The 25,139-nt window shown below is 50.7% G+C and overlaps 1 protein-coding gene across 1 annotated transcript; it reads right to left on the bottom strand.

Moving 5' to 3' along the window:
• Positions 1-16,870: 16,870 nt before the first annotated feature.
• Positions 16,871-18,685, bottom strand: ZNF74 (zinc finger protein 74). Its single transcript, XM_021687908.2, has one exon. The coding sequence runs from the start codon at positions 18,532-18,534 to the stop codon at positions 17,035-17,037; it is 1,500 nt and encodes a 499-aa protein (XP_021543583.2). The 5' UTR covers positions 18,535-18,685; the 3' UTR covers positions 16,871-17,034.
• Positions 18,686-25,139: the final 6,454 nt, after the last annotated feature.

The following is a 25,139-nucleotide window of genomic DNA, read 5'->3' as shown; positions in this document are numbered from 1 at the left end:
TGAGGCCAGAAGCACTTAAGTCTCGGCTGCCTCTCATTGGCCAGGGCCTGGCGCCTCTGGCTAGAGGCCTCTTTCCTTGACGGTAGCCGAAGGCTACTTCCACTGGCCAGGCCGAGGGCATCTGGTTGACTGGAGCCTGGGGAGGAGGGCTGGTCTCTGCTCCTCAGGGGGTTCAGCGTCCCCTGGGCCCGGCCTGTCCCCCCTCCCTACTTCCCCTCCCTGCGCCCCCAGCCCCAGCCTCCCTAGCCCTGGCCCCTCAGCTGTCGAGCTGGTTTTGATGGCCCCCCCCCCCCCCACATGCCGCGGGAATCCGAGGGGCGACTCCAGTGGTCCGAGGAGATGTATTTATAGGCCCCCGGCAGGGCTGCTCCCACCCCATCCGGGTGCCCCAGGATGGGCTCCTCCCGGCAGGGGCTTGGCCAAAGCTTTCTTAATAAAGTGCCTTTTTTTCCTCCTGTGCTTTGCTTGCTTCCTATCTGCGCTTCCTCGTGCAAGGATCTTCCCTCAAAGAATTCGTGTGACCTCTTCCAGCCAGCACGCATGCGCAAGATTCCTCTACCTGAGCGGAGCCTGGAAGCCCAGGTGTGGGTTTCTTGGGACCAAGTTGGAAGTGGGTGGTGTCCATCGGCCCATCATTTATTTATCAAGTTTATTGGGCACCCACCTTGGCCCACCCCATTCTCGCCTGGAAGCCTAGGATGAACGATGGACCAGAACAGATAAGGCGGAGTCCCTTGGCTACAGGGAGTTTGCGCCTGGGGCTGCTTCTGAACTGTGCTTCTCCCACCGGCCACTGCTGTTACACTTGGGGGTTCCGAGCTGTTTGGTGTGGCTGGGGCAGGTCAGAGGCTGGGGCCAGGGGGCAGTGGGCCACAGGCACAGCTCCAGCCAGGCCTCGTCAGGCACAAACAAGATGGTCTGGCCCTGCACAGAGCCCTGCTGTCTGCCTCAATGGGCTCCTTGTCCTCAGCCGGAAACTCTCACCCGCCCTCCCCACCAAGCTGAGGGAGGCGGGGGAGAGGGAAGGGAGCGTGCCTGGCCCAGAGCCCTGGCTGGCCTCGCAAGCAGTCCCTGCTCTGGCCCAGACTTCTATCTGTGACCATTTGCGCGCCCCCCCCGCAGAGCCGCAGCATCTTCACTGCTTCTGGCCCTAGGGCAGGCCTCCCCAGTGACCTGACTGGGCTACAAAGCCTTAATTTCTAGGGTACCCACTGGTCTCTGTCCATCTGGGTTTCTCCCATCCCCCTGCCTCTGCCCAGCAGGTCTCTTTCCATCTTGATGCCCAGCAGTTTTGATCGGGAGATTCTGCCAAGATCCTCCAATCATCTCCCCAGAGGCCCCCCCCCCCACCTTCCTGCAGCTCCCAGCGTAGCATAGGGTCTGACCAACGCCGGCAGCTCAGGGATCACATTGAGGTCAACTTCAGTGACCCATACAGGGGCTTAGCCACCTGAGTGGAGATGGCCTCATGCAGTGGGCGGGACATCTGATGCGGCTTTCGTGGACATAGTCCTGGCATTTGGCCTGGTCAGGAGCATGTGGAATGCAGGCTTCCCTCTGGCCAGCCGGGCACCCTCCCAGCCGTGGCCCTGTGGCTGGTGCTTTCGGGCACCAGGCCCTGCTGGCTGCTGGGGTTGAGAACTCAGGCTTGAAGATGGCCAGGAGAGGCAGATGCCCAGCTGGGCCCAGCAAAGGCAGGGGAGTGACTGAGGGGGGTGGGGGAGGGCAGTGCGGTGGTTGAGGCGACAGTCTTGCTCTGCACCCCCCACCCCCAGGGAGGCCCACATTGACCCTCCCTGACCCCCACACCTTAGCTCTAGCTCTCCCTGTCCCCCAGTCTGCGTCAGCATGGTGTGGGGCAACCAGAGTGGTCACATAGATGGGGCCTTTCCTGGGGCCCCTGCTCTCCCTGCCCCAGGAACCCTCCAGGTGCCCAAGACCTTGACCTTCGGGATTCCCTCGGAGTGGGTGCCTCACAGAGCAGGGGCACATCCCGTACTTCCAGCAGCCAGCCTCTGCCACCTGCCCCCACTGTGGGCAGGATGCTGTGGCCTCCAGGAACTAGGCCAAGAAACCCCCCAGGATGATCCGGGTAGCCCCCCCGGGGAGGGAGCTGCCAAGACCCCTCAACAACCCCGCCCCCACTCGACAGCCGCTTCCTCCCGCCCCCCCACCCCCTCGGCCCGCGGCAGTGCCAGCTTCCAGGGAAGGCGCCACAGAAGGGAACCGCGGCTGCTGGAACCTCCGTTGCCATGGGGACAGGGACCACAGGACCCACATCTGGTAGCGATTGAGGAGGAAAAATTATGAGTCGTGGAAAACGCAAATATTTTTTGTAGCACAGAGCACAAAGGAGCGGGAGGAATGTGGGTCTGGAGAAGGCCTGAGCCAGGCTGGGTTTCAAATGGGGACGCAGCTCACATCACAGAGAGATGGGGCTCCACACACGCACCCCGCCACACACACAGAAACATGGAGACCATCATCCTACACCACGCGTGCTGCCATGCACATGGCACACAGAGAGAGCTCCACACACGCACAAAGACGATCGCCTGGAGGGACACACACTCCATCAGACACACACAGAGACACACGCACACACACTGTGACATACACACACGTACAACAAGACCCAAAGAAACAGAGACATTCATCTGCTGGTACACACACACACACACACACACACAGAGCTAGCCCACAGGAAGACGGGGAAGCACACTCACCCTGGAAGTCACACACATGAAATCTAGCCGACACAGAGGCAGAAACTCATTCCACAATCTACACCACTAGCCACAGGAGCGCCGAGACAGAGACTCCCTGCAACTCACACAACCTGGCCCACAGAGAAACCACAGGACACACAACCCTGCAAGGCAAAAACACCCGCCACCAACTTACAGAAGCATTGAGAGAGACACACGCCTCACAACACACACACCGCCAGACCCACAGAAGCACCAAGAGACACTCACTCCGCAATCGCACACACCCTCCACCAGAGATGCCCACGGGGACACACACCAAGACACACACACGCCACCAGACAAACAGAGACATGGTAACATATACACAAATTGCAACACACACACATTCCACCAGATTCACAGAACCAATGAGACGTACACCTTATAAACACAGACATCACTTGACACAGGCAAACATGGAGGTAGACACACCAAGAAATAAACACAAACAGACACACAGGAATAGACAGAGAGCCTCTAGAGCCGGGCAACAAGATGCCGAGGCAGCCCCTCGCGCTAACACACACACACACACACGCACACGCAAACACACTCCTCTAGAAACACAGAGATGAGACCTGCTCACACCCCGCAAACACACAAGCACACAACCAGACACACAGAACATCAGGACAGGTTGACAAAATTTATCTGAACCCTGTGCTCCAGAAAAGCACTGAAGGTTGAGAAATCCCATCCTTCTGGGCTCCGAGAAATGGCTAACTTTCTAAAAGACCACTTTGCCCTCATACATGCAAAACCTGCTCCACTCTTCCTTATGACTCCCTTGTCTACCTGTGTCTAGAAAAATCCAAGCCCCGTCCTTTCCACGTGGACATTCCTCACCAGCGAACTTTCTTCTTGTTGCTGTAGCCTGAATGAAATCGTCTCCCTCATGGTCTGAGCCATTCCCCACCCCGAGGTTCTGGTGCCCTGACTGGTGCGGACTGGACCGACCTTAGGATCCCTCGTATGCCACCGCTGACTAGCAGTCCGGGCCCCACAGGGACTCCTGCTCTGGTCCTGTGCTCTCTGGGCTCGGCATCATTGCCAAGCATGCCAAGAATTTTTTTTTTTAAGATTTTATTTATTTATTTGAGAGAGAGAATGAGATAGAGAGCATGAGAGGGGGGAGGGTCAGAGAGAGGCAGACTCCCTGCTGAGCAGGGAGCCCGACATGGGACTCGATCCCGGGACTCCAGGATCATGACCTGAGCCGAAGGCAGTCGCTTAACCAACTGAGCCACCCAGGCGCCCTCATGCCAAGAATTTGATTTTGATTCTTTTTGAGGACTTCATTGATTTTTGGTGCCAGATTCTTTTGGTTTCATGGTCTGACCAGTTGGTTTTGTTTCTGTTACTCTTTTCCGTTTGTCTATTTGTTTTGAGCTTAAATCAATTAAGAATTTGTACCCGCTGGGAAGATGGTTTAGAGACGTGGCCAACAGTAGATGGAAAGAGTTGTCTTGAAGGTTTTCTTAAGGGTGGTCAGAGAGGCTGCACTAGGAAGAGGTAAGCAAGCAGGTGCTTGTGATACACGCGGCAGCTAGTTGCTTTTGTGAGGTTCGCCCACATGCTTGGCAGTGCCTCCCGAGAGGGCTGTGGTGTACAGGGTGGAATGAGGTAAGCAGAGGCCTGGGGGCAGAGCGAGAACTGAAAAGTAGGTGAAGGTGTCGGCGGAGGTCAGGGCCCAAGCGGGGGGGGAGGGGCAGGGAGGAAGAGCATCTAGGTGGATGGGGCAGAGTGGGGCATGGATGGGGCACCTGGGGTCATCATCAGGGACAGTCCATCTTCGGGCGACATCAATGTAGGATGAGTCCCGCTGCAGGGCTGAGGTCACCTGGTTTAGTCAAGAAGCTGGTTAGTTTCACTACAGTTAATATGTGGAAACAACCCGAATGTCCATCGATGGATAAATGGATAAACAAAACATGTTCCATACACACAACAGATCATCATTCAGCTTTAAAAACGGAAGTTCTGACACTTGCTACAACATGGATGAACCTTGAGGACATTATAAGAAATGAAGTAAGCCAATCACAAAAAGACAATTACTGTATGATTCCATTTATATGAGGCACCAAGAGTAGTCAAATTCATAGAGATAGAAAGAATATGGTGGTGCCAGGGGCTGGGGGAGGGGAGAATAAGGAGTTGTTTTGTGGGACAGAGTTCCAGGATTCTTTTTGATATTTATTTATTTATTTGAGAGAGAGAGAGAGAGAGAGAGAGAGAGAGCACGAGGAGGGGGAGGGGCAGAGGGAAAGGGAGAAGCAGACTCCCTGCTGAGCAGGGAGCCTGATGCAGGGCTTGATCCCAGGACCCTGAGATCATGACCTGAGCCGAAACCAAGAGTTGGATGCTTAACCGACTGAGCCACCAAGGCGCTCCCAGAGTTTCAGTTTTACAAGATGGAGACAGTTCTGATGATGGATAGTGCTGATGCCTGCACCATGATGTCAATGTATTTCATACCACTGACCTGTACCTTTAAAAATGGTTTAAGGGCGCCTGGGTGGCTCAGTTGGTTAAGCGACTGCCTTCGGCTCAGGTCATGATCCTGGAGTCCCGGGATCGAGTCCCGCATCGGGCTCCCTGCTCGGCGGGGAGTCTGCTTCTCCCTCTGACCCTCCTCCCTCTCGTGCTCTCTGTCTCTCATTCTCTCTGTCTCAAATAAATAAATAAAATCTTTAAAAAAAAATGGTTTAAGATAGTAAATTTTATGTTATGTATATTTCAACCCAACAACAACAAAAAAAAAAAAAAAGAAAGAAAGAGAAAAGGAAGTTGGTTAGAGGCAGGTCAAGGGCCTCAGTGGGTTGGTAATGACCTTGAGCTGAACACTGGGACCCAGAGACAGCTATTGGTCAGGAAGTCATGAGTCTGTGTCTGTCGTTGGGTGGTGATTGCAGTGGGAAACAGAGGAGGCCGCTGATGGGGATGTGGTCATCCCAAAGGCGCCCACAGCATACACACACCCCCACATGAGACATTCCAGTGGCTATTTTTTAATTAATTTATTTTTAAACGTGGGGGTGATTTTTTAAAAAAGATTTTATTTATTTTTGCGAGAGAGAGACACACACAGAAAGAGAGAGAGATTACAAGTAGTGGGGAGAGGCAGAGGTAGAGGGAGAAGCAGGCTCCCCACTGAGCAGGGAGCCCGATGCAGACTCTGTCCCAGGAACCTGGGATCATGACCTGAGCAGAAGGGGGATGCTTAACAGACTGAGCCACCCAGGCGCCCTCCAGTGGCTCTTTTATTCCACTTCATTTTTTAAAAAGATTTTTAAAATTTTTTAAGTAATCACACCCCATGTGGGGCTCGAACCCACAGCCCCGAGATCAAGAGTCACACGCTCCACTGACTGAATCAGCCAGGTACCCCTATTCCACTTCGAATTAAAACTTTAATGTTTGTCTATTTGTGAATATGCAGGTATTAACCCCCCCCCCCCCAAAAAAGCACCAATTCATTTGCCTTAGAGTATTATTGTCAGAGTTCAGCTGATTAGAGTTAATGATAATTTCTTACAGTCATGGAACTTTCATTCAGTCAGGAATTCAAGGATGCCAGAAATTACGTTGAATCAGATGTTCAGCATTTTGGCCTTCCAAGACCAAGGTCAGAGCTAAGTGACAGAATATGGTTTAATAGAAAGACAAAGCACAAACTTAGTCCTCCAGTTTGCTTTATACCATAATAGGTTAAAGTTAATATTTTCTTGGTCAATTTTTTCAGAGGTTTTCCCCTTGCACCTTGATTTGCTTTCTTTTAAAAATAGACTTTATTTTTTAGAGCAGTTTTAGGTTCACAGCAAAATTGAGCAGAAGGTATAGAGATTTCCCATATATTCCCTGCCCACCCAGCCTCCCCCACTATCAAGATCCCCCACTAAGCAGGACATCTGTTACAATGCTAGACCTACATTGACACCCAGAGACCACAATTTACATTAGGGCTCACTCTTTTTTAAATATTTATTTATTTATTTATAAAAAGATTTTATTTATTTATTTGAGAGAGAGACAGATAGTGATAGAGATAGCAAGAGAGAGCATAAGTGAGGAGGAGAGGGAGAAGCAGGCTCCCGCTGAGCAGGGAGCCAGATGTGTGGCTCGATCCCAGGACCCTGAGATCAAGACCTGAGCTGAAGGCAGAAGGCAGACGCTTAACCAACTGAGCCACCCAGGCGCCACTATTTATTTATTTTAGAGAGAGAGAGCATGAGCCAGAGGGGCAGAGGGCAAGGGAGAGAGAATCTCAAGCAGACTGCACTGAGCCCTGAGGTCACGACCTGAGCAAAAACCAAGAGTCGGACGCTGAGCTGGACTCTTTTTGTTTTTTTTTTTAAAGATTTTATTTATTCATTTGAGACACAGAGATACAGCGAGAGAGAGCATGAGCAGTGGGAGAGGCAGGGGAGAAGCAGACTCCCCCCTGAGCCAGGAGCCGATGTGGGGCTCGATCCCAGGACCCTGGGATCATGACCTGAGCCGAAGGCAGACGCTTAACCATCTGAGCCACCCAGGCGCCCCTGAGCTGGACTCTTACCCGACTGTGCCACCCAGGCGCCCATAGGGCTCCCTCTTGATGTTGCACATTGTATGGCTATGGACAAATGTATAATGATATGTATTCGCCATTATAGTATCACATAGGGTATTTTTCGCTGCCCTCAAAATCCTCTGTGCTCCAGCTATTCATCTTCCCTCCCCCCAACCCCTGGCAACCGCTGGTCTTTTAACTGTCTCCATAGTTTTGCCTTTTCCAGAATGTTCTATAGTTATATAGTATGTAGCCTTTTCAGATTGGCTTCTTTCACTTAGTAATATGCATTTAAGTTTCCTCCATGACTTTTCGTGGCTTGATAGCTCTTTTCTCTTTTTTTTAAATTTAGTACTGGATAATATTCCATTGTCTGGATGTACCACAGTTTACTTGTCCATTCCCCTACTGGAGCACATCTTGGTTGCTTCTCGTGGCTTTTTATTAATGGTCTGACATGCATTTTGAGAGGCGAGGTGTGAGCATGGGGCATTCATTCAAGAGACCTAACAATGGGCGTTCCACATACACGTGTTGCCTTCTGTCAGGAGGATTCCCTAGTGAATTTAAAACAGCCACTGGGACCACCTTCAACACTGCAAAGACCCGGAGGGGGAAATGGACCGACGGTGCCATCTAGTGGTTGGTTGTGGCAGCGTCGTGAAGAGCCCGAAGAAGCTTGGGAGACAGAGCCCAGCAGCTCTGGTGTTGCGAGGTGGGGCCCCCCACAATGGGATGCAGTGTCCCAGGCCCAGATTATTCCCCAAAGTAGGCATAGCCAGCTGAGAAAAGCCAGAAGGCCGAGTGATAGCATTTGCATCATGTGGGTGCATTGGCTAGACCCCGATCTGCATGGGTGTAGTGGGGACCAGTTGATGTGTGAGAATTTCACTGAGACATAGGGCCCTGACCCTTATGTGGGATGCTATCCCATCTCCCCCTCCATGTTCTATGTGAAAGTGTCCCCTGAATCTCGCCTCAATTTTCTGCTGTTACAGGAGTGGTTACTCCATACGGCAATCAAGTAATGGAGTGTTGTGTCCCTTCTAGAAGGAACTAGAAAAACAAGTGAATGTGAGTAGCATCTAAGAGGCTGTTGGAACAAGGGCTGTATAGACTATATTCGGCAGATTATAACAACAGGGTACTGGCCAGTGGACGACTGAATGGCCAGCATCATTTCAGCTGTGTTAGGGATAGGACCTTAGTTGACCATCGATTAAGGTCGCAGCAATTCACAATGAGGTGCTGTTTGTACTTTCTGGGTTGAAAAACAAACTAAGCTGGGGTGTTAAATGGAGAAAGAGTGGACCCTTCTCTTAATACACCTTGTGTAACGGGTCTCGTCCTTGAAGTCCCTGTTTTGATGAAGACTGGGCCATATTAAACAATGTTAATGGGTCCAATCTGATGAGGCCAATAGTGAGGGGCAAATTTTTTATTTTATTCCAATTAGAACTTCAATCCCATAATGGGAAATCCTGGGGGAAAGGAAGCCAGAACCACTGGAATAATAAGGTAGCTTGTCCACACTCTATTTTATGTGTGATAATGTCCTAGAGGACATAAGGAGTTCCGCCTTTAAATTCAGTGGGATCTTCAGGATCCAGGATCAATTAAGACCAAAAACGTTGCTTGGTGTGCACAGACCAATGGACCACCATGTTTGTATAGCACGATTGTCCCCAGTAGTGCCCAGGGCCCAGGGGCTTGTTGTGTCCCTAACAAGGCTGGATTAGTTGCCTGAGTTCAGAGGCTACAATGGGGGTCCTACACCTTGAAGATTTGGGTTTGGGGAGAGAAGGTTGGATGTTCTTTATAACCTGTTCTAAGAGAGCCTGGAGCTCCGGGGTTCTTTTTTTTTAGTAAAGATTTTTTTAAAAAGATTTTATTTATTTATTTATTTATTTGACACAGAGAGAGAGAGAGCGAGAAAGGGAACACAAGCAGGGGGAGGGGGAGAGGGAGAAGCAGGCTTCCTGGGATCATGGCCTGAGCCAAAGGCAGATGTTTAATGACTGAGCCACCCAGGCACCCCAGATTTTTTTTAAGTAGGCTCCGCGCCCAGTGTGGAGCCCAGCTCAGGGTCTGAACTCACGACCCTGAGATCAAGACGTGAGCCAAGATCAAGAGTTGGATGCTTAACTGACTGAGACACCCAGGCATCCCAAAGATTTTTTTTTAAGTGAGCTCTACACCGAACATGGGGCTCGAACTCACAACTCTGAGATCAATCGTATGTTCCACTGACTGAGCCAGCCAGGCGCCCCATACTGGAGTCTTGCCTGAAATCTGATTATTGGGGAAGCCTATGTTGGAAATTTGCCACTACCAGGTATGGTGGGGGGCAGGCATGGACATTCTGAAATGGGGTCTTTCCTTGGTTGAAGGGTTTTGTGCCATGGGATGAGAAGACAAAGTCCTGGGGCATTTTTCAATCACACACAGACACACTAGGGCTCCCAGTCCTTGGAGTGTCCAGTAAAATCATGTACCCAATGAACTATGCTAGGTTGCTTCAATAATTGGCATCCCCCCACCAAAGTACCCACAAGGTGAGGACACACACATCAATGTCTGTGGCAATAGGGTGGACCAGTTTCCAGGCCACACTCATTTGATGAAGCAAGGGAAGTGCCAAGGTCATGGCCATGAATGCTGGGAAGGGTGGGCAGGATGTGTCCATTTCTGTGAGTCTAGTGGATCCCATATAACAAATTACTAGTTTGTGGGGGGTGATGAGATTTACTGGCCAATCAGGGCATCTTGGCAGCAGTTAAAGTTAATTCAGAGCCAGTATAATGAAGGTGCAGAAGCCAGGCAGTGCCCTTTTTCCTGGCCTAAATCCAAAATTGTTCATTAAATGTTGAAAATTGGATGGAACCAAATCACAGACCTCTGTTTCAGTTTCTCCTTCTGTGATGGGGAAACTGAAGGACTCCACAAAGACCTGCTTTTTGCTCCTAATTCCTGCTTCTACTCTTGCTGGGACCTGCAACCGCCCTTCACACAGGCCTCAGAATGCAAACAGTGTACGTCCTTGTAAGGGACGAGGTGTTAATGATTTCTCTAGAACAGATAACATCTAAGGATGGGACCAGGTGAGAATGACCAGGCAAAGCCATCAGACGTGCATTCCAGATCACCGGTGCTTGACATCTCGTCACCAGGAACCCCCTGATCCGAGGAATAGCACCTGGGCCCTTGTCTTTGTTCTAACCAGTTCCTGGATGCCTGAGAAGACTCATGCATCAGACCATGATCCTCAATAAGAAGGCCCCAGACCCCAAACCCCAAACAAAGATGAGGCTCATGCTTCTTTCCTTCCCTAGTCTCCCAGATGCTCCGTCTCTATCTGCTCTCTCTTTATCGTCAATAAATTCAGCTCTCACCTCCTGCTGGCTTGTGTTTGATTTCCATCCTGCATGAAGCCAAGGACCCTCTTGGCTGGTCCTGAGGGTCCCCCTGTGGGTCCTCGGACCCAGCCTGCTGGCAAAACTTCTCCCCTTGCAGAGAGTGTGTGTGGCCTCAGGATCTACTTCAGAGATAACCTGTAGCTTCTATAGTTCCCTTAGGATGTGCTCATGGTTGTGGGCTGCCTCTTCCAGTCCATATCGTCAGTATTAGGCCACCCCCTCCACCAACGGTGATGCCTACCCTGGGAGCCGAGATGCCCTTTAGCACAATTACTAAATGTTGGTCCATTTTACAATGATCTCCATTGGGTTATGGTGTCATCGGGCCCTTTAGAAGGGCCCCAGGGTAAAACATTCAGGTCAAGTTTTTTAAAAAATAGAATTTAGGGGCCCCTGGGTGGCTCAGTTGGTTGGGCATCTGCCTTCAGCTCAAGTCATGATGCCAGGGTCCTGGGATCGAGCCCCTCATCGGGCTTCCTGCTCGGCAGGAAGCCTGCTTCTCCCTCTCCCACTCCCCCTGCTTGTGTTCCCGCTCTCGCTGTGTCTCTCTGTCAAATAAATAAAATCTTTAAAATAAATAAATAATAGAATTTATTTATTTTATTTTTAAAAGATTTTATGTCATGATCTCAGGGTCGTGGGACTATGAGTCCTCTGCGGTACAGCTGCAGATAAACATGCTAAAGGGCTTCTCTGCTCCCAGATTCACCCCGGGGCCAATAAAGCCAATGAAGTGATAATCGCCATTGGGTGCACCCTGAGAGTGGTGCTGTTGATTAGACTCCCTGCAGAAAGATGTACCCTACCAGGGGCAGGGGAGAGGACTCCCCTGAGAACACCCCATAACCACCCCCAAAATGATCTCATAAGGGGAGGAAACTGAAATGGAAACAGACATCTCCGACTTGACTCCATTGGAAATTCAAAATTTTACTGAAAGGATTTACACAATTAGAGTATGAAAAGGGTGCCAGTTGGCTTTTGTGCCTAAATGATACTGGCTTGTAATTAACTCTAACTTCTGCTGAGATGGGCCGATTGGCCTGCAAATCTGTGGTCCTCGAATGAGTAATTATGGGCTCGTGGGACTCGTATGGACACAGTGGTACAATTTCAGTTGGCCCCAGCATTCATAGGCGTGAGCAAGGCATCCTTTTCCTTGCTCTAAAGGTATGCATGGCATGAAAAATAGCCCACCCTAATTCTAACCCCAGCCCTAACCCTCACCCTATTCCCAAACCCCCAAACGCAACCTGAACCACAACCTTTACCTGGGGTCTCGCATCACCTTCCACGGCCCCCATCCTGACTAGCACAGTCTCTTGGACCTCTGGTGCCCTGGTGGCGCAAAGGCCGACTCTCTTTTGTCCCACTGCCCTCATTCTTAGTTGGCGGTCTCTGCCTGTGGCTCCCACTGGTACCGCCTCCCTGGAGGCAGACTGGCAAGGAGCAAGGCTTGCTGCCAGACCCGGGGTGGAGGGGGTGGGCTTGGCTGGGACCAGGTGTGTGCTCCTGGGCTCCCTCCTGTCAGTCACATCACAACTTTGGTCAGGATAGGAACAACAGTGTCATTCTGGAGAAGAGCTATAGGAAGAGCTATGGACCCTATATTTTGCTCATTGTACTAGTTACAAAAGAAGTATCTGTTGTTTTAACAATTCACATTAAGTCAGTCCTAACTCATCATCTAGAAATCTGTAGCATCTGGTGCATCTCCTTGCAGACATCCTGTAAATTGGGATCTTCTATGGGTTCCATCCCAGCCACCATGCCATGTTCTCGGGGAGGCCCCCCACCTCCATTTCACCTTTTTTTTGAGCAAGCAGGAGAACGATCCTAGCAGTGGTGTCTAGCCGCTGAGAGGAGCTGAATTTGGGGCAACGCTTCCTGCCGAGTGCAGGAGAAATTCCCATCCCAGGTTATTCACTGCCCGGCAAAACCTGAATGAAATCTTGGGCTCCCTGTTGAACAATTCTGCTTGTTGCACCCAAAGCCCTAGAGAAGTGAGTTCATGTGTAGTAAATGTAAATGCACCCCTGGTGAATGGGGTTTATTTTAGTAATGCAGAGAAGATAGAATGTTAAAAAATCTTTTTATAAATCCAATTATATCTTCATAACAAGGTAGGAAACCCATAGAATCATTTTTGAGGTATGCCAAGAAGGTGTTTGGTAAAAATCAGCATCCAGTCCTGACTTTTTAAGTCTTAGCAAATCAGGTCTATAAAGATAGTTCATTAATGTGATAAACAAGCAGTCATGGCCAACAGTTGGCATTTCACCTAATGGTGAAAGAGCAGATCTGTCTCCCTTCAAGTCAAGATAAAGGTCCAGATGCTGTGCCAGTGAGGAATGAAACAACTGTGAGGAATGACAAATGGACTTAAGTTGTTTATTTTCTTATGCACAAGAACTCAGAAAGTTGAATGTTGGTGGCTGAAATAGCTGCTCAAAAATTTCTTCCAAGGCCTAGGATCCTTCTATTTTTCCATTTCACTACATGTGACTTTTGTCCTCAGTTATCTCATGGTTACAAGATGGCTACTATACCTCCAGGCATTGCATCCAAGTTCTAGGCAGGAAGAAGGGGAGGGGGAGGAATACAAAGCAAAGACTTTCCCCAAATCTTAGAAGATTTCCACCTGAGCCTTGATGTTCAGAATTGGGCCATGTAGTCACCCTGGCTGTAACAGAATCTTTAGAGGTCAAAGTGTTTTGAGGTGACACACGTTGGTCCCCTACCCCAAATAGAATCTGCCACAGATGACCACTGCCACCAACACTGAGTGCTGTTCTGGAAGCGCTAGCCAACATGGGTTTTAAAAAGAAACAAAACAAAAGGCTATCTATATGAAAAGGAGAGGCAAGCTTTTTATTTCCAGGTTATATGACAGATTACCTAGAAAGTGCAATAAAATAGTAAATTGTTAGAGACCTAGAATAATTCAATGAAGTTGCTAGATATAAATATACAAAAAGATATATACAATCAATAGTTGTCCTACATAAAACAGAAAGACTCGACTTAGAAAACCCACAAAATTAGAATGAACTCAACAATAAACATATGTATTGAACATATATGTAAGAACACCTACGAAGAAAAAACTATATGGCTTTTCTGATGGTTAGAGGCAGATTTGAATGACTGGTGCTTTGATGCGAAGATTGAATGTTATATAGGACTGTTGGAATTCTTCACACACTAGTTAATTCTAATCAAAATCCCAATGAGGTGTGCAGGGGCAAGAAGAGGTTGAGCTCTGAGAAAAAGAATCCTGGGTTATCTGGAAGAACAGATTTTTAAAAAACCCTTTAAAAAGCCTACTGAAAATACTGTCCTGGTCAGTCCTACTACATATAAAGTGAATTATGAAGCTACAAACAGAAAAGAGAGGTCTAAGGAACAGTGAAGAATGCCATTCTAGAATGATGCAGGGACCTGCATCCCAAACAGATGGATGTAAGAGTTAAATGCAAAATATGGAACCAAAAGAGGATTTAAAGAAGGGACTTTCTAAGGGCCAAGGAAAAATATAAAGAAAAAGACCAAAAAGACTCAATTGCACAGAATTTGAACATCTCTGTACATTAAAAATGTGGTAACAAAGATAAAAATGTATGTGCCAAGGTGCTGTGTGTGTGTGTATAAGAACAAAGAATGGAATAGACAATTCATACAAAGAGAAGAAAAAGGTCAAAAAACATGAACCAGTTAACACTCTTGATGTATCAAAATGGTAAATACAAAAAGTGGAGATGAAGCCAAGTATGTGCAAGGCTGCAGGGAAAGGGATGCTCTTGGGGCCCATGTGGGAGAATTAAGAATGTCGTGCTGGGTTCGACCTAGAAACAGCTTTGCAATGTTTGTGAACTCTGCCCATGAACTCCACTTCTCAGAATTCATTCTGAGGAAGTGATCAAAGGGCAAAACAGCGTTTATGTTCCAGAATTATTTATAGGTACAGATAATGATGTTCAACAATAAAGGAACAGACCAATCCTGATACAATGAGAAGACAGAGAAAGATACAGCCATCAGTAATGTTTCTGAAAAATATTTTGTAGTGTGGAAAATGCTCACCATAAAACGTTACACGGAAAAAGATAAAAATAACATGCAGAGAATGAATCTAGTTTTGCCTTAAAAGCAAAGGCATATTCTTTGTGCACAGAAAAGAACCAGAAGTAAATGCACCTCTGGCGGTGGCCTATGAACTGATACTGAGGGATACTTTCATTCTTACAATTTCCTGAATATTTTTCCAAATTTCTTCAGCACATACATATTGCTTGTGTAAGCAGGGAAAAAAAAAAGTTTATATGTAAATGAAAGAAAGACATCAAGTCTCCAATGAAAAGAGGGGGAAGGGTATATTCAAATTATTTTCAAGATAAAAGACCAAGAATCAAAGCATGTTCAATATCCAACCTCATTAGTTATTGAAGGTGCAAAGTACAGTGATAATAAGGTGCCACTCAGCTGAGTACCTCGAAGTACTCACTGCAGGGCTGACAGCAGCCACTGTGTCCAGGGCCCCACAGAGATGTTTTCATTTTAAGTTCTTTTGAAATAAGGAGAAAAATGAGTGTGATAATGATGAACTAAGCCCAGACTGTATTTGTCTTTTACAAATGCAGCTGTACAATAGAACTTTTCCTACTTGTCAGATAAGCGACTGTGACTGCCACGATGCGACCCCGGGGACCGTGTTATGGGAGGCCGGCTTGCACACTCTGGAGGAACGCAGTGGGGTGGCAGGTGCCCAGGAGCATCGCTGTGTGGTCACCGTGCCCTGAACGAAGACGGTCTGGACACCCAGCTTTGAGCAGGGAGGCCCCCGTCTCTGGGAGATGCCATGTGGGGGACGTTCCTACCTGACCACTATTGCTGACGATTTCTTCCTAATGAAATGGTGTGACTTTACACACCACCAAAACCATACAAAAATGATTCCTGAGGTTGTTCATTTCCTTTATCTCAAAATTTTCACTTTTAGAAATCTGAGAAAACGCTAAAGATGTATAATGCAAAAAGATGCTCTATGAAGAATGGGTTATAACAGTGAAATGATCTATAATAGTGAAAACATGGAAATAACCTCAATATCCAACAAAGGAACATCTAATGGATGTTCTCCACTGAGAATTATAACTCCAGACAGTTCAGTTACGTGGGGAAAAATTCTGCTATGCAGCTAGGTGGAAAAAAAAGATTAAAATGATATATACACTATATTTGCAGTAATATAAAAATCCATTTTGAAATAAGCAGAAGGTAATGTATCAAAGTGCGAAATGCAGTTTATTAGGAATTATGGGGGTCTTTTTCCTTACTTCCACATTTCCCGAAATGTAGTTATTTTGCTGCCATAATTTAAAAAGTATACTAAAAAGCATTTCATAAACTATAGCTCTCTATATAAAGGTAAAGTATTATCACTGAGAAAGCAGCTTAGACTTGCTTAGGACTGAGCGGAACGAACATTAATTCCAGATGAACCCCGCCCACCGCTGCAGAGAACACGGGACAGGCTCCATGGAGGGGCTCCTCCCGTAGGGCTGAGCTGGCGAGCTGAGCTCACTGGAGCAGAGGGAGGCCCTGCAGGGTGAAGGCACGCTTCTAGACACATCTATCCCAACACTAGACCCTGGATGGACGCCGAGCACCCACCTGTGTGCTCGCCATTTCCCAGTGGGGACTAGATGGCCAGGCCCGATGCTGGCATGTCAGGACCCGCTGCGCCGAAGCCGGGCCATGCTCCCGAGGCAGAGGTGCTGTCACTACCAGATGACTCTGCGGTAGAGCTGCTTCAGTGAGGTGAGTCCAGGAAATCTGCCTTTTCCTAAACCCTCACCATTCAAGATCATTCTCCCCTCCTGGAATATACTAACGTTCACTTGGAATACTGTGCATAACTCTTCTGTTTGTTTTTATTATCATCATTATCATTCTAAACATAACCGCGTACAAAGGAAATTCCTGATCGAGATCATGCCAGAAGCCTGTCCGAGGACACAATGATCAATATACCTTCTTTCTGTCTGCAGGAAAGACCTATTCTCCGTGTCAGTGTCTTGCAAGCTCATTAAGGAAAGCAGGACGATGGGACATCCTCAGATGGCCCTCGGCTCTTCTCTCCTACAGTGGAATGCTCGCTGGGGTGGCGATGACCTCTGAGAGAGTTGTCCCAGCACGTGGGACATGGGCACAGGCGGCAGGGCCAGTCTCTACTGTGGAGGCACGGGCAGGCTGTGCATACCCGAGCTGCCGTGCTTTCTAGGGAAGGAGCGAGGCTGAGGGTGGGCACACCGCACTAATTTCCAGGCTCGCTGCCCAGCGGTGAAGTCCTGCCGGCTGAGGGCTGCACTGCACACAGGAGCTTTGCCACGTCCAGGGCATCAATCGGACCCACGCTGCTCACGCCCGCGCCCCCCGCGCCTAGCAGGCCTCCCGGCACGTAGTAAGTGCTCAGCAGGTGCTCGTTGAACTGGATGGCAAAGGGCTTCTCCTCGCTGTGTCTTCTCTGGTGTTCCATGAGGTGGGCGCTCCAGCCGAACATTTCCCCACACTCGTTACATCTGAATGACTTCTCCCCGGCGTGGATCTTCTGATGTTTGATGAGACAGTGATTCTGGCTGAAGGCCTTGCCGCACTCGCCACATTTGTAGGGCTTCTCCCCAGTGTGGATGCGCTGGTGCACGATGAGGGACGAGTGGCAGCTGAAAGCCTTCCAGCAGCGGCTGCAGTCAAAGGGCTTCTCCCCGGTGTGGATGCGCTGGTGCACGATGAGGTAGGAGTGGGAGCTGAAGGCCTTGCCGCACTCGTTGCACTTGAACGGCTTCTCGCCGCTGTGGATGCGCTGGTGCACGACGAGGTAGGAGTGGCAGCTGAAGGCCTTGCCGCACTCGCCGCACTTGAACGGCTTCTCGCCCGTGTGGATGCGCTGGTGCAGCGTGAGGCGCGAGCGGCTGCTGAAGGCCTTGCCGCACTCGCCGCACTTGAACGGCTTGTCCCCGTTGTGGATCTTCTCGTGCACGGTCAGGGACGAGTGGCAGGTGAAGGCCTTGCCGCATGCGCCGCACTGGTAGGGCTTCTCGCCGGTGTGAATGCGCTGGTGGCGCGTCAGGTGCGTCCTCTGGTTGAAGGCCTTGCCGCACGCGCCGCACTGGTAGGGCTTCTCGCCCGTGTGCACGCGCAGGTGCATGTTGAGCAGCGAGCTGCAGCTGAAGGCCTTCTCGCAGGCGCTGCACTTGTAGGGCCGCTCGCCCGTGTGGATCCGGTGGTGCACATTCAGCGATGAGTGGCAGCTGAAGGCCTTCCCGCACTCGCCGCAGAAGAACGGCTTCTCCCCGGTGTGGATGCGCTGGTGCTCGATGAGGTTGGTGCTCCAGGTGAAGGCCTTGCCGCACTCGTGGCATTTGTAGGCTTTCTCCCGGGCGTGCCACCGCCGGTGCAGGGTCAGGGACGAGCTCCGCCGGAAGGCCTTCCCGCACTCGCCGCACGCCAAGAGGCCGGCCCCGGCCGCGGCCCCCCGCTGCCGGTTCGCCCGTGGGTGTTCGCCGCGCTCGCCGGACTTGCCGGGGCCTCTCCCCGGGCCCGCGCTCCGCTGCCTGGGGGCCGCCTCGCTGGACTGGAGGCTCTCGGTGGGCCCGCCAGGAGGGTCTCCTTGGGCAGGAATGGTCTGGGGGGTGAAGAGGGTGCACCCAGGCGGGAAATCCTTCTCCGAAGCCTTGTGGCCGTGCCAGCGCCCCTCTGGGGGAGCGTCCCCACTGCTGCCTGGTGCTGACCTCCGCAGCGCAGCCTCAACCCGCATGGGAGCAGCTGCGGGGCCCTTGCGGGCCTGCCCGATGCCCAGACCGGGGCTCTGGACCCTGGACCGCCCCAGTGGCTCGGTGATCGGCTCCTGGCAAGGCTCTTCCTTGTAAACACCCTGCTGTTGACACAACCTGTCCTTCACCCCAGGCCCGGGCTCCCCTTCTATAAGAAACAGGAAATGCAATCTTCCGTAAGCAGGCAGAGCCCTGCCACTAGAGCCCAGACTGAGGTCGGACAGGGGCTCCGATAAGCACAGAGAAGAGAGGGCCGGCCAACAGCCAGAGTGCCCGAAGGCCCGAGGGCCAGAGCCAAGGGGCACGCATCTCGCATCTTGGGTGAGATGGACCGCAAGCCCACAAGGGGCGGGGAGGAGGAGGAGCCGGGGAACTCCAAATCGAGCCAGGGGGCGAGGGACGGAGCAGGGCTCACGGGGTCTGGCAGTTGGACATGACATATTGAGACATCGACTGAGAGACGGCTGTGTGTTGGAACTGGGTCAGGGCTGGGCGTGAACACGGGGTAAACACAAGTCCAGAAATGCTAATTGTATCTAAATTCTCCCTGGTGCCAGGAGGGAAGAGACTGCCCCCAGACCGCCTCTCTTCGGTCTTTCCTTCAGAACGCTTGCAAACTGTAAATGTGTGCTCTGGCCCTGAGATGTATGTACATTTCTTTAAAAGCTAAATTTATCTCTTGTCAGCTTCACGTCCCTGGAGGGCCGTCCCCCTCTGAGTCACCTCTGCGAACTGTGATCCCCACCTCTCCGCACCCCCAGGCTGACTCTGCCTTCTTCTTGGTGAGGGAGGCCCTGGACCCCAGGTCCACACATACTCCCCGCCCCTGTCCATCCAACAAGTGCCACTTGTGAAATGTTTCCAGAGATATAGACATGATTTCTGTCTCCTGCCAGTTGAAGGCAGATGTCTTTGCCTGTTTTGCTCACTGATGTATTTCCAGCAGGGTTCCCCACATGCCGTTGGTGCTGTGTGTGTGTTGAAGGAAGGAAGGGAAGCAGGACCACAAGGAGGCGGGGTGGGGGGTGGTCCTGTGAGGCAGGAGTCTGCATGTCCTTCCACTGTGTCCCCCACTCACCTGAACAAGCCCCTCCAGGGACTTCTCTGGGCATCTGCCACGGCTCCTCGCCTCGTTCCAGGTGGGAGATCACATCCGGCTTACAGACTGGGGGTCCTGCTTGCAGGGAGGAAGTGGTGTGTGTGGTTCTGTGTGCTGTGGCTCCCCAGGGTGGGGCTGTCCGGGCCAGCACCCAAGGTGTGTGCCATCCCCAGGGATGGGGGATCTTACACTCAGAACCCAAACTCAAGGGTGCACTCTGAGGACCCCACAGGTACTGAGGCCCTGCCCTGTCTCCCTCGGAAAGCTCCAGGGCAGGCTGGGCTCCCAGGCCCCTGTCCACCCTCTCCCTCTCTTCTGGCTCCAGCCCGGGACCAGCCCCACCTCAGGCAAGGATGCTGGCAGTTACATGCACCGCCCAGCCCCAGTGTGAGTGCAGCAGCCACATCTCCCACATCCTGCAGGGCCTGCACCAGGGCTGGCACCGAAGGGAGGCTTGGTAATACCTATGGCATGGCAGAATGGCCAGACTGCACACTGGGCTTCGAGGAGCTGTCTTACCCAGGGAAAGAAGGTTCTGGTAGTTCTCCAGCATCACGTCACGGTACAAGGCCCTCTGAGGGGAGTCTAGCTGGCCCCACTCCTCCTGGGTGAAGTCCACAGCCACATCCTTGAAAGTCACTGATTCCTGGAATGACATGCACATTCTCATTTGCCCAGGACGGGACTGATTCGGACTGTGTTCATGGTTCCAAGGGAGCCACACGTCGATTGAGGACCTTAGGAATGAAGGGTTAACCTCTGGTGACCTTCTCCTGAGTATGGAAGGTTGTGCTATAGGCCATCTATCATACAGCCCCAACATACACACCACACCGGGGCCGGGACTCGCCAAGCGGACCCGGCCTTCTAGACTGGGAGGGCCAATCTACCCGGCCAGCCTGGGTGCTGGTGCCTCTGTGGGCTGGACGCTGCTGTAAGTTCTGGGTAAGATGCTATGCTTCCCAGGGTTAAGAATGTCAAACTTAAGAACTTAAAAGAATAGTACAAAGAACCCAGAAGCCCTATTCAAATCTCACCATCGCAAAAGGACCCTACTCTGGACAGGAAGCCATTACCACACCCTAACGAAAGAAACTCTGTACTTATCAGCAAGTTCTGTCAGCAAGAGACCAAGGGAGCCACTCTCAGGTCTTCCTGCCTGCGTCCCACACCTTCCCATGGGACCCCTGCTCCCCTGCCCTCCCTGGGCCCGTGTACTGACCTGTGCCTACCCTCCCCAGCCCTGGTCACTGACACTTGCACGCACTCCTGTTCTAGAACCCCAGGCTCTTCTGCTGACTGGGGCTCCTCACCCACTCTGGAGCCTCCAGGTTACCATCCCCAATGTTCCTCTTGCTCTCCATGCTCCAATCCCACCCTGGGTCCCTCTTGCCAGCAAATAAGCTCTCAAAACCCATCAGGGTGCCGACCTAAGGTGGCAAGGGTGGTTCGCTCTTTAAAGATGCGGGCGCCATGGGAGCCTGGCTTAAATCGTAGACAGGGCATTACATTAGACATAAGAATGAAGAATAAACTAAGCAGGGGAGGCCTGACTCCCACCTACCTGTTTGCTGGGAGTGACTGGCATGCGGCCAAGCTCCCAGGGGTCACCAGGTTTCTCTGGAAACCCTGGGTCTGCATCAGCACCCATGATCAGGCATGGGGGTGCGGAACGTCAAGGCTTGAGAGGACTTGTGACTACCAGGCAGTCGGGAAGAGTGGGGAAATCCTTTGGGGTCACAAGAGCTTTGCCCTTTAGCTCTAAAAGTGGTTTATACTTTTAGATAATTCTCAATGTTGCTGCAGACTAAACTGTGTCCCCCTGAAATTCCTATGTGGAAGCCCTCCCTTCCAACGTGATTGTGTTTGGAGACAGGGTCTTTAGGAGGTAGCTGAGGTTACGTGGGGTCATAAAGGTGGGCCCTGATCTGACAAGCCTGGTGGCCTCCGAGAAGAGGACAAAAGAGATCCTCCCCCCACCTCCAGCCCGTGCCTTCTGAGGACAGACCGCCTGAGAGCACCGTGAGAGCCAGGTAGAGAGCTGCAGCAAACCGGACCCTGCCGGCACCCTGATCTCAGGCTTCCTGCCTCTGGAACTGTGAGGAAATCAATTTCTGCAGTTGAAGCTGCCAAGTCAGGGTATTTTGTTATGGCAACCCATGCTAAGACAAACACCAACATAAAACAGGAGGAAAGATAAAGCCCCTCTTTATACCACACACAAAATGCAACTCCAGATGCAGCAAGGATCTGAATGTGGGGGCTTCTGGGAGACAATTCCATAAGTCCCTGGCCGGTATGACAGCAAACCCGGAAACCAGAAGATTTCCATTTGCTCTATTAAAGTTTACGTTTTCCTTTTTTGAAGATTTTATTGATTTGAGAGAGTGGGCACGAGTGGGCAGAGGGGCAGGGAGAAGCAGACAGCCCGCTGAACAGGGAGCCCGACTCGGGCCTTGATCCCAGGACCCTGGGATCATGACCTGAGCCAAAGGCAGATGCTTAACCGACTGAGCCACCCAGGCGCCCCAAAAGTTTATGTTTTCTGCAGGCAACACTTAACAAAATGCTAAGAAAAAAGAAAAAAAGAAAATGGGCATAGAGTATAAGCAGACAATTCACAGAAGACTGGCAAATGATTAAGAAGCACATGAAGAGACACTCAGTCACACTAGACATCCCGAAATGAGAAAACAGAAAGATACCATTTCACATGTAGCAGAGAGGCAAAATGTTTAAAGCCTGGAAATACCAAGTGTGGGCTGGTCCATGGGGAAATGGGAGGGTCTTACACTGTTGGACAGGGGTAAGGGGGACATCCATTTTGGAAAGTGAAACCTATTCTATCATCTCTAGTAAAGCTGAGAGAGTGTGTTCTCTGTGTCCGAAAGCCCACTGTGAGATTCCTATCCAGCCTACAGTGGCTAAGAAAACACTGGAAACATGCTGCAGCCCACTGGTAGGGATGAATACACAACAGGATACAGTGCAGCAGTGGAAACGAACACAGCGGAGTAACCTGTCCTGTGGGGAGCGATTAAGAGTGCGGCAGTGGTTACAAAAGCAGGCCGAGGAGAACTATGCCCACTGTGATATGCATCTAGGTCTGCTGCCTGGTGGGTAAGGGCACAGGCTCCGAGCTCAGTGGCCCACGTGGGCTCCCCACTCTTGCCCTTACTAGCTCTATGAGTCGGGGGTGCCTCAGTTGCCTTGTCTGCTAATAGTCCCTGGGTCATGGCATCACTGTGAGGGTCCAGTGAATTACTACTATGTGTGAAGCGCTCATCTGAGGGGCTGGTGGATGGCAGGTGCCCCATGGTGTTTGCTGTTAGTCACTGTCCTCTGAAACTATCACAGACTGAGGAGGGCAGGGGAGAAGGGAGATGTGGGGGAGGATGCACCTGCCTTTACCTGCAATGTTTCGTTTTTTAAAACGATTCGGAACCAATATGACAAAAGTTAGACATTAATTTTGCAAAGTAGGTACATAGAAGGTTGTGCTTATTCTGTTTAAATGTTTCAGAATCTTAAAAATAAGAAAAAGCCACTCAAGGAGGAAGAACTGCAAATTTCCAACGGACTATGAGAAGACTAATGATTTCTTGTCAGGAAAATGTAAATCGAAACAAAAATAAGGTCACGCGTTTTCCCTAATCAGAGTGAGTAGCACCAATGAAAACCTAGTATCCCGGCCACGAGGAAGCATTTTTGGTGGAGTGGGAATTGTTATACCCTTTGGGTCCTCGCATGGCAGAAACAAAAGTTCTTGCACATAAGGAAGCAAATGCAAGGCGGGGGATCGCGGCACTGTTCTTACCCCAAACCAACCAACCAAGGCATTGGGACAGCTGGCTAAGTTAGGGTACATGCACACAGGCCGGCCGTGGAAAATAATGCAGCCAGCCAAAGATAGGCGCTGTACGTTATACTAAGGGAAGGAGGCCAGAAGAAGGCGGCTACATACTGTGTGATCCCATTTATGTAAAATGCCCAGAATAAGCAAATACAGAGAGACAAAAAGACAAACTAGCGGTTGCTGGGAGCTAGAGTGACTGCTGATGGGCACAGGGGTTCTTACTGGGCTGAGGAAATGGACTGTGGTAACAGTTGCACTACCCTGTGAACGCACTCAAAACCACCGAATTGTACGCTTGCAAAGAGTGGATTTTATGGTATGTGTATTATACACCAATTCGAACAAAGGGCAGCACTGGAATGTACACAGTACAATCCCATTTTTAAAACGACACGCTGAAGCCCTGTGTCTGTGTACTCTGGGGTCTGCGTACGTGAACCAGGGGAGAGATGTGGAAGAGTAAATGTCAAAACTGAGGACACTGGATGCCTCAGGGAAATGTGACCGTAGGTGCGGGGAAAGGAGATTAGTAACAGATTCTGCTGAGGAATTTTGTTACACAGCAAATACCGGTTCTGTAAATTTTCAAAGAAGAAGGAAAATCAAAGCAGAGCAGGGATTAGCTGTACCATTTTGGTCCGGCCGCCTAGTTTCCTCGAGCCTCAGTTTCTCCAGCTAGGGGGAAAGGACTGGGAGCAGTGGGGCCTCCTGTGGTTGAGGAGAAAATGAAGTGGGGTAGAAGTATGCCAGTCTTGGGCGCCTGGGTGGCTCAGATGGTTAAGCGTCTGCCTTCGGCTCAGGTCATGATCCCAGGGTCCTGGGATCGAGTCCCGCATTGGGCTCTCTGCTCCTTAGGAGCCTGCTTCTCCCTCTGCCTCTCTCTCTCTCTGTCTCTCATGAATAAATAAATAAAAATCTTTAAAAATAAATTAAAAAAAAAAAAAAAAAAAGAAGTATGCCAGTCTTGGGTCCCAAGGAAAGGACCCAGCATCTGTGAGTCCCCACATGGCCGTCTCCTAGCCCTCTGGCTGGGCACACCAGGAGGCTGGAGACCCTGCCCCCGGCCCGATGAGAAAAGAACAAAGAGTAGTCTGTGCCGCATCCAGAATCGTGACAGGAAGGGGCACACCACAGCAGAGAGGCTAAGGGCCCAGAAATGGGGTGAGTTGGGCTTTGGGAGTACAGTGAGCTGAGGTGGCCGAGCTGTGCGTCCTGAGACTTCATGCTATCGGAGCTCTGGCGTCAGAGGAGGGGGAGTGGGAGGTGCCGCTCTGGCCAGAGTTGGAAGACAGGTACTCCAGGGTGAGGATGCTTGTATTCTGCAGCAGGATGGACAGAGGGAAGGCAGGAGAGAGGGACAACAGCTTCTGAGTGTGGGCTGGAGGAGTGAAGCAGCAGCCTGGTCAAAATTGGCTTTCCTGTTCCAGACACAAAACAGTAACAAGGACCAGATTTGCCCTCTTACCTCAAACAACTAGTAAACTGGGCAAAATGTATAAAACCATGATTGATTTCAAGACACTGGCCAAGCTGCAGCTCAGAACACAGACCACTGAGAGAAGGGAAACAAAATGAGCCCTACAACCACCCCATCTTCCTACCTGGAAGGTTTCCAGACGGCAGTGCGGGCAGGT

The sequence above is a fragment of the Neomonachus schauinslandi genome, chromosome 14 (genome assembly GCF_002201575.2).
Source record: "Neomonachus schauinslandi chromosome 14, ASM220157v2, whole genome shotgun sequence".
Lineage (NCBI taxonomy): Eukaryota > Metazoa > Chordata > Mammalia > Carnivora > Phocidae > Neomonachus > Neomonachus schauinslandi.
Note: the sequence above shows the minus strand (reverse complement) of the source record. Positions and strands in the feature narration are given on the sequence as shown.

Excerpts from the sequence above, each read along its gene's own strand:
- ZNF74 (XM_021687908.2), bottom strand. The coding sequence starts at position 18,534 with ATGCGGGTTGAGGCTGCGCTGCGGAGGTCAGCACCAGGCAGCAGTGGG.